Source organism: Chiloscyllium punctatum, chromosome 11, assembly GCF_047496795.1.
Source record: "Chiloscyllium punctatum isolate Juve2018m chromosome 11, sChiPun1.3, whole genome shotgun sequence".
In the NCBI taxonomy this organism is placed as follows: Eukaryota; Metazoa; Chordata; class Chondrichthyes; order Orectolobiformes; family Hemiscylliidae; genus Chiloscyllium; species Chiloscyllium punctatum.
In genome coordinates this window covers 76,379,138-76,394,475 of record NC_092749.1, presented here as the reverse complement: position 1 = coordinate 76,394,475, position 15,338 = coordinate 76,379,138, and the positions used below count along the sequence as shown (strand labels likewise).

Here is a 15,338-nt window from a genome sequence, read left to right as displayed (position 1 = left end):
CCTGAAGTTGTATGTTGTCCCCAGGTTATACTTGCATTTGATCCTCTCCAAAGTACCTCAGAACATGCTGGTCAAGCTAAACCATATTATCAAAAATTCCACTAAACAGCTTCTCTCCCTTCCACTGCATGCAACTAACAGTCTCCTGTACTCTGGTATCAGGAATGGTGGGCTTGGCATGCCAAAGCTTGAAGTACAGATCTCAGCATGATGAAAGCACTCAACATCCAGACACATTGTGATTCTAGGGCAAAAACAAAGTCAATGCCATCAAAGGTCTGGCGAGCTCAAAGTCCTCAAGGAAATCGAAGGTTCCTTCAAAACAAAGATAGCTGCACCCCGGAGGAGTTGGAGCCTACTGACCCTGTCACAGGAGAACAAACATTATCCACAATGCAAATGATAATCAGCTATACAGCATACAGGAGGTGGGAATCCATGAAATAGTCAAAGCTTAAACACCAGGATATGGCCATATTGTATTGTAAAGGTAACAAAGGTCTCAAACTCCTAAGTGAAATCTGCAAATAACAAAAGCATCTTGTTTCATCAAAAGCCTTCTGCTGCAGAGCAATTTGTATCCCACAAAGGTCCATCATAGCACAGCTCTGATCTCGCAATCAAATCCTGCCAAAGATGCAAGGGCCCCAATCAAATCCTTGCTCTCATTTCTGGCTACTGCCCATGTTTAGTATGTGTGAGAATAAAGTACCACAATAAGATTTTAAACCAACTTCACCAACTTGTCTCCAAAGAAGATTGGACACCTTACCAAGGCTGAAAGCTGTTGGGGCATCATTTGGAAACCAGACGACATCATTTTTAGAAAGGTCAAAGTGGTGGATGTCACAGTCCAATGTGAGGATGACAATAAGCATTAGATTAGGCACTGAAGTCTCAACACCTTGAGTCAGTGATCATGGAATTGACAGGGAGCTCTAAGCCCAAGTATTTTGGCTTTGTGCTGGGCACAGAAGGCAAATGGCTCAAACTCAACAAACGCCTCATGAGATTGCTTAAAATTCAAAAATATCAATCATCCACCCAGCAGATATCACAACTCATGATATCCCTGATCCTCAATGCTATAGACCTTCAGCTTCAGGTAAAATGACAAATAACCACCCAGTTCATACTTTACAAGTCCCTAGCTTTACATCACAACTAGCAACATTCCAAATAACATGTCCCAATATTACAATAGAAACACTTAAGTTTCCAAGCTTCACCTCCCTCCTCACCTCTCTAATCTGAGGAGGAGTGCTTAGGGTATTTCCTTCTGTCCAGTTATCACCCTGGCTACCTGTCTTCCTTTCTCTCTCCCACTTTTTGTTTTCCTCAAATTTCTGGTGGTAATGAAATAGAGGTCTCTGGATCAGTTCGTAATCATCAGCTGCTTGCCTTGCCTGTCATCTTCTACTCGAGTTCTTATTACAGAAGGGAGGGAAGTTTTAAATTCTAAAAAAGCATCATAAGCATTGTCAGCGTTCAAAGATTTTATCCACCTGTCAAAATGGTTTTTTTAAACTCTCTCAAACTTAAGAAGCTTGTCCAGGTTCTTTCCTTAAGTTCTGAAATGTCTGTTTTTATGCTTCCAGACTAATTCACATGAGCTTGCAATTGGCCCTTTATCTAACATAATCTCAAGAACTTTCCTCCTATCGGGTTGCATCTCTGAGCTTTACTGTTAATTTACTTTCCATTGGCAATATCAAATCTGTTTTTGGCCACATCCATTTCTTGGTAAAGCTTTCATAACCTTAAATATTTCCTGACTGATTTGCAGATTATGATTAGGCCTTTCCCTTCCAAACTCTCTAACACATCTCATCTAGCTTGCCTGAGCTGCATCATTTGAAATTGAAATTCCCTTTTTTTTTGTTTTCTCTTCCTTTTCCCTCTCATGTCTCCCTAATTCCAGTTTTTCTGAGTTTAATTACTCTTTGGAATGCTATTTCCTCCTTTTGGAATTCCATTTCCTCCTTTTGGAATTCCATTTACAACTTTTTCATTTTCAATTCCTTTAACTGAAACTCAACACTCACCAATTCATGCCTTGAACTACCTGAAGGGCCGAATGGCCTACTCTTGCTTCCATTTACTATACTTCTATAGCCATATTGCATCTCTGATATTTCCACTGAACCCACATGTTTCAATACTAAATTGATGTCTGTCTTCGTAGCTCACAGTAGCAAGTTCATTTACAGTCTGCTTGCAAACTCTTTTAGTCGTGACCCGCAAAAGTATGATGGAAGCTTTTGTCTCTTACATAAGGTCTTTAGCAATTTCTAGTGCCACCTCTGGTCTGTATATAAACGGTGTCAAATTACCAGCTGTAAGATGTACCAAAATCTAATTCTAGAACAACTGAATCTAAATTCCAATAATCCTGAACCCCTGGTGCTAGGAGCTAGTGAGGGCAGGAATAGGAGGATAGAGCAGGTGAATGCATGGCTGAGGAGCTGGTGTACGGGAGAAGGATTCACATTTTTGGATCATTGGAAGCTGTTTTGGGGTAGAAGTGACCTGTACAAGAAGGACGGCAGCTTAATGTTCCAGGATACAAATGCTAGAGGAAGGACGGAAAGGAAGGCAAGACAGGAGGGGATTTGGCGTTTTTGATAAGGGATAACATTACAGCTGTACTTAGGGAGGATATTCCCGGAAATATATCCAGAAAGGTTATTTGAGTGGAACTGAGAAATAAGAAAAGCATGATCACCTTATTGGGATTTTATTATAGACCCCTAATAGTCAGAGGGAAATTGAGAAACAAATTTGTCAGGAGATCTCAGTTATCTGTAAGAATAATACTGTGGTTAAGGTAGGGGATTTTTAACTTTACAAACATAGACTGGGACTGCCATAGTGTTAAGGGTTTAGATGGAAAGGAATTTGTTAAGTGTGTACAAGAAAATTTTCTGATTCAGTATGTGGATGTATGTGGATGCAAAACTTGACCTACTCTTAGGAAAAAAAGCCAGGGCAGGTGACTGAGGTGTCAGTAGGGGAGCACTTTGGGGCCAGCCACCATAATTCTATTCGTTTTAAAATAGTGATGGAAAAGGATAGAGCAGATCTAAAAGTTGAAGTCTAAACTGGAGAAAGGCCAATCTTGATGGTATTAGGCAAGAACTTTTGAAAGCTGATTGGGGGCAGATGTTCACAGGTAAAGGGACGGCTAGAAAATGGGAAGCCTTCAGAAATGAGATAACAAGAATCCAGAGAAAGTACATTCCTGTCAGGGTGAAAGGGAAGGCTGGTAGGTATAGGGAATGCTGGATGACTAAAGAAATTGAGGGTTTGATTAAGAAAAGGTAGGAAGCATATGTCAGGTATAGACAGGATAGATCAAGTGAATTCTTAGAGTATAAAGGCAGTAGGAACATACTTAAGAGGGAAATCAGAAGGGCAAAAAGGGGACATGAGATAGCTTTAGCAAATAGAGTTAAGGAGAATCCAAAAGGTTTTTACAGATACATTAAGGACAAAAGGGTAACTAGGGAGAGAATAGGGCCCTTAACGATCAGCAAGGTGGCTTTCGTGTGGACCTGCAGGAGATAGGGCAAATTTTGCATCAGTATTTACTGTGGAAAAGGACATGGAAGATATTGCAACATTTAAGAGGCATTATGATGGGTATATGAATAGGAAGGGTTTGGAGGGCTGGGTGCTGGCAGGTGAGACTAGATTGGGTTGGGATATCTGGTTGGCATGGACAGATTGGACCGAAGGGTCTGTTTCCATGCTGTACATCTCTATGACTCTATATAGAATGTAGGGAAATTGATGGTGACATCTTGAATAATGTCCATATTACAGAGGAGGTGGTCCTGGATGTCTTGAAACAAAGAAAACTGGATAAATGCCCAGGACCTGATCAGGTCACCATGGGCAGCATGGTGGCACAGTGGTTAGCACTGTTGCCTCACAGCACCAGAGACCCGGTTCAATTCCTGCCTCAGGCAACTGTCTGTGTGGAGTTTGCACATTCTCCCCGTGTCTGCGTGAGTTTCCTCCAGGTGGTCTGGCTTCCTCCCACAGTCCAAAATGTGCAGGTTAGGAAAATTGGCCATGCTATATTGCCTGTAGTGTTAGGTGAAGGGGTAAATGTAGGGGAATGGGTCTGGGTGGGTTGCTCTTCGGAGGGTCAGTGTGGACTTGTTGGGCCGAAGGGCCTGTTTCCACACTGTAAGTAATCTAATCTAATCTAATCAGGTGTACCCTAGAACTCTGTGGGAAGCTAGGGAAGTGATTGCTGGGCCTCTTACTGAGATGTTTGTATCATCGATAGCCACAGGTGAGATGCTGGAAGACTGGATGTGGGCAGGTTATTGGACGGAATCCTGAGGGACAGGCTGTTCATGTATTTGGAAAGGCAAGGACGGATTAGGGATAGTCAATATGGCTTTATGCATAGGAAATCCTGTCTCACAAACTTGATTGAGTTTTTTGAAGAAGTAATAAAGATGGTTCATGAGGCAGAGTGGTAGAGGTGATCTATATGGACTTCAGTAAGGCATTCGACAAGGTTCCCCATGGGAGACTGATGAGCAAGGTTAGATCGAATGGAATACGGGGAGAACTCGCCATTTGGATACAGAACTGGCTCAAAGGTAGAAGACAGAGGGTGGTGGTGGCAGGTTGGTTTTCAGACTGGAGGCCTGTAACCAATGGAGTGCCACAAGGATCGGTGCTGGGTCCTCTACTTTTTGTCATTTACATAAATGATTTGGATGTGAGCATAAGAGGTATAGTTAGTAGGTTTGCAGTTGACACCAAAATTGGAGGTGTAGTGGACAGCGAAATAGGTTACCTCAGACTACCAGAGGATCTTGATCAGATGGGTCAATGGACTGAGAAATGGCAGATGGATTTTAATTTAGATAAATGTGAGATGTTGCATTTTGGGAAAGCAAACCTTAGCAGGACTTATACACTTAATGGTAAGGTCCCAGGGTGTGTTGCTGAACAAAGAGACCTTGGAGTGCAGGTTCATAGCTCCTTGAAAGTGGAGTCACAGGTAGATAGGATAGAGAAGAAGGCATTTGGTATGCTTTCTTTTATCAGTCAGAGTATTGAGTACAGGAGTTGGGAGGTCATGTTGCAGCTGTACAGGACATTGGTAAGGCCACTGTAGGAATATTGCATATAATTCTGGTCTCTTTCCTATTGGAAAGATGTTGCGAAACTTGAAAGGGTTCAGAAAAGATTTACAAGGATGTTGCCGGGGTTGGAGGATTTGAGCTATAGGGAGAGGTTGAACAGGCTGGGGCTGTTTTCCCTGGAGCTGAGGAGTGACCTTTTAGAGGTTTATAAAATCATGAGGAGCATGGATCGGATAAATAGACAAATTCTTTTCCCTGGGGTCGAGCAGTCCAGATCTAGAGGGCATAGGTTTAGGGTGAGAGGGGAAAGATATAAAGAGACCCAAGGGAGAAGGTGATACGGGTGTGAAATGAGCTTCCAGAGGAAGTGGTGGAGGCTGGTACAATTGCAACACTCAAAAGGTATCTGGATGGGTACGTGAATAGGAAGGGTTTGGAGGGATGTGGGCCGGGTGCTGGCAGGTAGGACTAAATTGGGTTGGGATATCTGGTCGGCATGGACGAGTTGGACTGAAGGGTCTTTTTCCATGCTGTACATGTCTATGACTCTGTAAGTCAAACCAAAATAGCCTCGCTATAACTGGAGTCACAACATAGTGAAACCAAAACACTCAATGACTTTCAAAATTGCCTTAAAAATCACAAATTTTACAATTAACAGATCTAGGATGCTAAGGTTACATCACAAATAAGAATTAACAATTTATTATTAATATGTAACTTTAGCAGAACACAGATAGGGAAAAATGTAATCTCCTTAAGGACTACAAACTAAAGCCCAACCTTTTTAATCATAACCCCATCACACACACAGTTAAGAAATTTGAGCTATAGGGAGAGGTTGAATAGGCTGGGGCTGTTTTCCCTGGAGCGTCAGAGGCTGAGGGGTGTCCTTAAAGAGGTTTATAAAATCATGAGGGGCACAGATAGGATAAATAGACAAGGTCTTTTCCTTGGGGCCGGGGAGTCCAGAACTAGACAGCATAGGTTTAGGGTGAGATGGGAAAGATATAAAAGAGATGTAAGGGGAAACTTTTTCACAGCACCTCGGGCGACTGTCTGTGTGGAGTTTGCACATTCTCCCCATGTCTGCATGGGTTTCCTCCGGGTGCTCCGGTTTCCTCCCACAGTGCAAAGACGTGCAGGTCAGGTGAATTGGCCATGCTAAATTGCTCATAGTGTTAGGTGCAATAGTCAGAGGGAAATGGGTCTGGGTGGGTTACTCTTCAGAGGGTTGGTGTGGGCTGGTTGGGCTGAAGGGCCTGTTTCCACACTGTAGGGAATCTAATCTAAAAATCTAATCATGCAGAGGGTGGTGCGTGTGTGGAATGGGCTGCCAGAGGAAGTGGTGGAGGCTGGTACAATTGCAACACTTTAAAGACATCTGGATGGGTATATGAATAGGAAGGGTTTGGAAGGATGTGGGATGAGTGCTAGCAGGTGGGACTAGATTGGGTTGGGATATCTGGTCAGCATGGAAGTTATGCCGAAGGATCCGTTTTCTTGCTGTACATCTCTATGACTCTAAAATAAAAGAATTGTAATCTGCCAGTCCAATAAATCATTCAAACAATGCATACCAGGCTTTCATGAAATCCTTGGATTTGTACTCAGCTAAGTAGAATAGTCCACTGCTGGGACTACAGGCAGGAAGAAGTATGGACAAAATTCATGGAATTCAGGAGCACTGACAGGTCCAGGCAGGCAGATCTCAGCAAGTGAGGCAAAACAGCCACATCCAAGAGGCATACAGGAAGTATTAAAGGGTGGAGGCAATGATTTTATTGGTGTTGTCTTGGATGATGATATCCAAAGGAAGTCCCCACTCTCAGCCAATAAAGAGACTTTTAAGTGGCTATTAAACCCTTTATAAAATGAAAGGCTTATGAGGGTGAATGGGTAGTCAGCAGGCAGGTCACTTGATGCATATTATAAGCCTCGCCACTTTCAGTAGTACAGGTGAGGGTGTTGTTAAAATTTGTATATAGTTCTTAGACAGCGAGCTATTCTACAAATGCTTGTATTTACTGTTTAGTGGACAGATTTTTGATAGAAGAGTTACAATACTAATTAATCTACCCCCAGGGAATCCTCCTTCCAGAAAAATATAATCAATTGCTACGTAGTTGACTATGATTAAGTTTTGGGTTTAGATTTGTGAAGTGAACAAAAAGGTATTACCCTGTGACAGTGACAATTGTGTCTTGGCAATCATTGGGAATGATAACCATTTCTAGGAACTTGATAGAAAATACATTGATAGAATAATAACCACAAAGGGGTGAAATAAATGAAGCAAGCTCTATTACTGGTAGTTTTCTAGCTTTGTACAAGTTAAAACTCTTTTTGAGGTGATTGTTGTGGATGAGATGCTTGGAATGTGTTTCATTGTTGAGGATGATCCACTCTCTACTCAGCGTTTACTAATTGCACAGCTGAAGTTCTGAACTTATTGCGTAGGAACCTGTGTAGTGACAACTGGCATTCTGGCACATCAATATCCACATTATCACTGCATTTTTAGTATCATTTGGTAGTAATTTTGCACATGAGGCATATGAGTTACCTTCAGTGTCATAATCCAGACTGTTAAAATCAAAAGTTTCTTCAAGCAGGCAAGAATTTGCAGTCGGAGACATCGGTGCAATACTGTTTCTGTTTATATTAATTTCTTCATGTAGATTATTAAGCCAGTTTCTTGTTCGGGGTTTTATACACACCACTCTGCCGTTAACCTTGAAGGTGTTAAATCATAATTTAAATTGATGGGACTGCACAAACAAATAATTGCATAACATTTGTTTCTACCTTCCTTTTAGCACACATCAAATTGTAGTGAAGTGTCAGGTAAACAAATGTCATCTCTCCTTTAGCTCATTTGTCAATTGTCTGACACCTTCCTCTAGTATCCAATCCTCCTCCAAGCTGCAACAGTTTGTCCTTCCCTACTCTATAAGAATTTCTCATCACGTTAAACACTTCCATAAAATCCCATTTTAAACTGCTTCAGCTTAAATCTCCACATGATTGAAACCTCTCCACCCTGGTGCTGTTCTTGGAAGTCTCTTTTACAACGTGTCCAAATCTTTGACAGGGCAAAAGTGAGTACTGCAGATGCTGGAGATTAGAGTCAGGAGTATGTTGCTGAAAAAGCACAGCAGGTCAGGCAACATCCGAGGAGCAGGAAATTCAATGTTTTTGGCAAAAGCTCAATTCCTGCACTTTGGATGCTGCCTGACCTACTGTGCTTTTTCAGCACCACACTCAAATCTTCAACATTCTACCTAAAGTGCAATGTAGTTTAAAACATCAACTTTGTTGAATGTCAAAGTTTTGTATAACTATTTTCCTCAAATCTGTTTTTATTGAAAAAGTTAAACTATCTCTCCCTTGATCCCCCCATTACTTCCAAATTATTTTGGAGCACTGTTGATTTGCTTTAATCACACCATACTTTTCTAAGTGAATTGTAAAGGATTTCTTAAACACAGATTTCAGCATTTTCCCTAAAATTTATTGCAAGCTTGTCATTCATTATTTTCTCTCTCCCTACTTTCTTGAACTGTGATGTAACATTTGTTAACTTCCAAAATGCTGGTCTGTTCCAGAATCTAAGAAATCTTGGACAAATTCAGCCTGCACTTCAACTATTCCTGCAGGTCTATTAGAATTGTAAGTTGGTAGCCATTTGGTCACAGAGATTTGTCTGATTTCAGTCCTCTAACGTCTACAGGATATTTCTCTGCTGATTTGAATTACCTTAATTTTCCCGCTTGTAATACCTCCTTGATCAACTCCTGCTATGTTATTTAAATTGTTTTCTACTGAAGACGGACACAAAATATTTGTTCACTATCTCGATCATTTCCACATCCTGAATAATAACTTCTCCTGTCTCTGTTTCTATTTTTTTAAATTTTATTTTATTTTATTTTAGTTATTCTCTTCCTTTACATTCACTTACATTTTATGATTCGGTTTTATAGAGTCATACAGCATGGAAACAAAATTTTTGGTCCAATCTGAGCCGACCAGACATCCCAATCTGACCTAGCCCCATTTGCCAGCATTTGGTCCTTATCCCTCTAAACCCTTCCTATTCATATACCCACCCAGATTCCTTTTAAATATTGCAATTGTACCCACTTCCACTATTTCCTCTGATAGTTTGTTCCATACACATAACCACCCTCTGTGAAAATGTTACCCCTCAGGTCCTTTCCCCTCTCACTTTAAACCAATGCCCTCTGGTTTTGGACTACCCCATCCTGGGAAAAAGACCTTGCATATTCACTCTATACAGGCCCCTCATGATTTTATAAATCTCTAGAAAGTCACACCTCAGCCTCTAAGGCTTCGGGGAAAAAAGTCGCAGCCTATTCAGCCTCTCCCTATAACTCAAACCCTCTAGTATCAACATTTTCCATGTAAATCTCTCTCTCGCCCTCTTAGGTTTAACAAAATTCTTCCTATAGAAGGCCATCCAGAATTGTACATATATTCTAGAAGTGGCCTCACCAACATCTGTACAGCTGCAGCATGATGTCCCAACTCCTATACTCAGTGTACTGACCAATGACGGCAAGCTTGCTAAATGGCTTCTTCACCACCCTGTCTACCTGTGACTCCACTTTCAAGGAACTATGTTCCTGCATCCCTAGGTCTTGTTGTTCAATAACATTCCACAGGACTCTACCATTAACTATATAATTCTGCCTTGGTTTGCCTTACCAAAACCCAACACCTCACATTTATCTAATTTAAACTCCATCTGCCACTACTTGGCCCTTTGGCCCATCTGATCAAGCTCCCATTGGATGCTCTTCGAGGATCAGTATAGACTCGATGGGCTGAATGACCTACTTCTATCATTCAAAATCAGGGAACTCATATTCATTGAGGTCCACCTGGCTGATCTCATTACAATCACTACAGACTCAGCACTGAACCTTGTGGCACACTGGTGGTCATAAGCGTCTAGTCTGAAAAGCAATTCTCTAATCACTACACACTGTCTCCTACCTTCAAGGCAATTTTATCTTCAATTAGCTAGCTCCCCCTATTCCTAGCAAGTTTATTCTCATATTCTGATTTTCCTCTTATCAACTTTTTTGGAGGCCCAGACCTTCGCTACACAAAAAGATAACTATTTAAATACAGTTCTTTTAGTTAACTGTACTCCATAAAATGCTCCCAATGATTACCACCTCCCAATATTTGTACAACCATTTTGCACCAAATTAACCCCTAACTAATATATCCATTACCTGTTTTTTCATTCCATTAGTCCTGAGTATCCCTTCATACCAAATTAGATGATAACAGGGCTAGACTGCTGAGTCCCTTCTCATGAACGATTTGTTGCACTTCCTTAACAGAAAGTGTTTACTTACTTAGGTAAGGAGATAAAAACTGCACATGAAACACCAGGCATGGTCATACCAATGTCCTGCACAAGGTTACTAAGACTTTCTTACTTTTATATTCTCTTTTTGACAAAAGCTAATCTAACATTACCCTACTTCACTGATTGCTGTCCCTCCCTGTTAACCTCTTGTAAATCATGTAAAAGGACACCCAGCACCAATTTGAAGGCAAACATTCCCCAATTTTACAACAAAAAATATTGTTTTTGTTTTTCTTGTCAAAGTGGATAACTTTCCATTTCATCACACTTATTACCATCTGCTCACTTACTAAAGTGTTTATAACTCTCTGCAGTGTCTTTATATTGTCCTCACTTCTTATATTCCCATTTAGCTTGAACCCTCCTCAAACTTAGATATTTTACAGCTTCAGTTAAGAAATTAATATAGATTTTCATTATTATTCACACTTGAAAAAGACAACGTTGTCGAGGAGAATACTAAGAATCAGGATATTAGACTAGATGGGAATAAGGTTCACAAGGTGGTGGTGTTGGAAATTCCGGAAAGTGTGAAAATAGATAAGTCCCCTGGGCCAGATGGGATTTATCCTAGGATTCTCTGGGAAACCAGGGAGAAGATGGCCGAGCCTTTGGCTTTGATATTTGTGTGTTTATTGTCTACAGAAATAGTACCAGAAGACTGGACAATAGCAAATGTTGTTCCCTTGTTCAAGAGTACAGACAACCCTGGTAATTATAGACCAGTGAGCCTTACTTCTGTTTGGGTAAAGTGTTGAAAAGGTTATAAGAGATAGGATTTATAATCATCTCAATAGGAATAAGTTGATTAGGGATAGTCAACACGGTTTTGTGAATGGTAGGTTGTGCCTCACAAACCTTAGAGTTCTTTGAGAAGGTGACCATACAGGTGGATGAGGGTAAAGCTGTTGATGTGGTGTACATGGATTTTAGTAAGGCATTTGATAAAGTTCTCAACGGTATACTACTGCACAAAATTTGGAGGCATGGGATTGAGGGTGATTTAATGGTTTGACTCAGTAATTGGCAAGCTGAAAGAAGAGAGAGGGTGGTGGTTGATGGGAAATGTTCATCCTGGAGTTCAGTTACTAGTCGTGAACCACAAGGATCTGGTTTGGGTCCACTGCTGTTTGTTATTTTTATAAACGATCTTGATGAGGGTGTAGAAAGATGGGTTAGTAAATTTGTGGACAACACTAAGGTGGTACAGTTGTGGATAGTGCTGAAGGATGTTGTAGGTTACAAAGGGACATAGACAAGCTGCAGAGCCAGGCTGAGAGGTGGCAAATGGAGTTTAATGCAGAAAAGTTTGAGGTGATTCCCTTTGGAAGGAGTAACAGGAATGTAGAGTACTAGGCAAATGGTAGGATTCTTGGTAGTGTATATGAGCAGAGAGATCTCGGTGTCCATGTACATAGATTCCCCAAGTTGCCACCCAGGTTGATAGGGCTGTTAAGAAGGCATACAGTGTGTTAGGCAAAAGTGAGGACTGCAGATGCTGGAAATCAGAGTCTAGATTAGAGTGGTGTTGGGAAAGTACAGCTGGTTAGGCAGCATCCGAGGAGCAGGAAAATCAATGTTTCAGGCAATGATTCCTGATGAAGGGCTTTTGCCCGAAACGTCGATTTTCCTGCTCCTCAGAAGCTGCCTTAGCAGCTGTGGTTTTCCAGCACCACTCTAACCTATACAGTGTGTTAGCTTTTATTATAGAGGGATTGAGTTCCGGAACCATGAAGTCATGCTGCAGCTGTATAAAAATTTGGTGTGGCTGCACTTAGAGAATTGCATATAGTTGTGGTCACTGCATTATCGGAAGGGACGTGGAAGCTTTGGAGATGGTTCAGAGGAGATTTACTAGGATATTGCCTGGCATGGAGGGAAGATCTTATGAGGAAAGGTTGAGGGACTTGAGGCTGTTTTCATTCGAGATAAGAAGGTTGAGAGGTGACTTAATTGAGATATACAAGATAACCAGAGGGTTAGATCGGGTGGACAGTGAGAGCATTTTTCCTCAGATGGTGATGGTAACACGAAGGGGCATAGATTCAAATTGAGAAGTGATTGATAGAAGACAGATGTCAGAGGTAGTTGAAAAATGTGTTGCTGGAAAAGCGCAGCATGTCAGGCAGCATCAAAGGAGCAGGAGAATCGACGCTTCGGGCATAAGCACTTCTTCCTGAAGAAGGGCTTATGCCTGAAACATCGATTCTCCTGCTCCTTTGATGCTACCTGATCTGCTGCACTTTTTCAGCAACACATTTTTCAGCTCTGATCTCCAGTATCTGCAGTCCTCACTTTCTCCCTGTCAGAGGTAGTTTCTTTACTCAGAGTAGTAGGGGTGTGGAACTGCCTGCAATAGTTGTAGACTTGCCAACTTTACAGGTATTTAAATGGTCATTGGATAGACGTATGGATGAGAATAGAATAGCGTAGCTTAGATGGGCTTTAGATTGGTTTCACAGGGCAGTGTAACATTGAGGGCCGAAGGGCCTGTACTGCACTGTAATGTTCTATTATATAAAGCTGAAGTCCAATTACTGATCCACATAAAACCTCAGTGGTTGCAGTCCAACAACCTGAAAATATCCCATTTATTCCTGTTTTTCACTCTATCCATTCAATCCATGTTAATATATTTATCCCAATCATTGTTGCTCCTTTATTAAATTACTTTTGAAAATACATATACACTGACTACATCTATTGGTTTCCCCTTATCCACCCTACTAGTTATGTCCTCAAAAAGTTTGAATAGGTTTGTTAAGCATGGGTTATGTGCCAAAATATAATTGAACAGAGTTAAATGGATTGATGATTTTCTAAGTTTCCTGTAGCCAAGTCTCTAATAATAGATTCCAGCATTTATTGCTACTACTGATGTTATGTAAGCTAGCATATGGTTCTAATTTTCCCACTTCCACTTTTCCTAATTTTTTTCCTTATTCTTTCATGGGAGGTGGGTATCACTGGCAGGGTCAGTATTAATTACCATCTTTAAGTGACCTTGCATTATGTGGCTTGCTAGAACATTTCAGAGAGCATTTAAAAGTTACCTACATGCAGGACTGACAGATCTCCATCCATGAAGGACATTATGTTTCAGATTATTTTTTACAACAATTGATAATGGTTACATGGCCACAATTAGACTAGCTTCAGATTCCAGATCTTACTGAATTCAAATTTTACCATCAGCCATGGTGAAACCAACTGCCAGAACATGTACATTGGTTTCTGGATTACAAGATCAGTCGCACTAACACTATGCTGTCACCTCCCTCCAAGTAGTGTGATTATAACTATCACCTTGCAATCCCTCCAATAAACCTGAGGAATTCTGGATGATCAAACTAATGCATCTGCAATCTTTGCAGCTACCTCTTTTAAAACCCCAAGGTTCAGAATAGTTGTTCTAGGGGATTTTGTGATCTCTTAGTCCCTTTGTTTTGTAAACCATTCCATTAGGTTTTACTCAGCAAATCAGTGCAGCACAAATTTCATTTACATATTAAATTGGTTTGGGTTGCTAAATAATGCATTTTGAATACATCAACCAGGTTACTGCTTGCTTCGGCCAATAGCTGGATTACTTAAGAAAACTCTGTTAAAATAGCCAATGGCAGGAAACAAGTACTAACAAGTCAGTAAATTTTAAACCTTGATTTTAATGGCATTACCCAACCATTGCAATTAAATGGTGGGGGCTAACTTTGCTCCTATGGCTTATTCTATGTACTCTCAAAACAATGCTAATTAACTGTACATTACATTCCAAATATGCTAGAAGAGCAGATAAAGTAATAGCTTAATTTATTGTGGCAATTCACATTTCTTAGTGACAAACATAAAGTGCATTCTTAAATTCAGTTATTACATTATTAAAATGACTGACAGCATTTTAATTCAACATGCTAGGGCATAAAATGGAGACTGTTTTGCATTAAACCAGACTTACCATTTTTCCATCTAGATCCAAAACTTTCAGAGCCATCCGACTATCCTGAAAAGTTACCAACATCTGTCCGTGATCAAATCTAACAGAAATATAGTAACAGAATTATTGTCCCATCATGGAGTAGTAAGTAGTAAGGGTATGGAATGCTTTGCCTGCATCGGTAGTAGATTCACCAAGTTTAAGTGCATTTAAGTCGTCATTGGACAGGCAAATGGACCTACATGGAATAGTGTAGGTGGGATGGGCTTCAGATTAGTATGACAGGGCGGCGCAACAGTGAGGGCCGAAGGGCCTGTATTGCGCTGTAATGTTCTATGTTCTATGTTCTATATTCTATGGCTAGCATTCTTTAGCAAAACAAAGTTGAGAAAATCATTTCCTATCAGGGTAGGCTTAATTAGGGCCGACACTGAAAGAGAGTTTTTTCTGGCTGGAAAATGTTAAAAATGGGGACACGGTTTCAGGTCAGTGATGAGGAAAAATTACTTCATTTGACAGGTTGCAAATTTTTAGAACTGTCCATGTCAGAGGGTTGGGATTGCTCCAACACTGAATATACTTAAGGCTGGTATTGATTTTTCTTTTTGATCTCTCAGGGAATCAAAAGGTACGGGGAGTGGGCAGGAAAGTAGGGCGGAAGCACAATCACCAATGATCACAATAAATAGGCAATATGGTTTGTTCCCACTGCTATTTCTTGTGATCAGGCTACTTTGTCACGATACATAGAATTGCATCAATAACATTAATCTGCTGTAGCAAGTCTTTGCATTTTCCTAAAAGTTGGACGTACAACATTTAAATTAATTATGTCATGGAACTATGTTGCCGTTGAGACAATTACAACATAAAACAAGGTTCAGAA

General features: G+C 40.7%; 1 protein-coding gene across 1 annotated transcript in view; it reads right to left on the bottom strand.

The window, feature by feature from the left end:
• The window catches only part of LOC140483114 (synaptojanin-2-like), a 240,889-nt gene that overhangs the window by 26,232 nt on the left and 199,319 nt on the right, over positions 1 to 15,338 (bottom strand). The window contains exons 20-21 of the mRNA XM_072581079.1: positions 14,474 to 14,552; positions 7,678 to 7,846 (exon numbers count right to left, since the gene is read on the bottom strand). Of these exons, the coding sequence (XP_072437180.1) occupies positions 7,678 to 7,846; positions 14,474 to 14,552 (248 nt within the window). The remainder of the gene's footprint in view (positions 1 to 7,677; positions 7,847 to 14,473; positions 14,553 to 15,338) is intronic.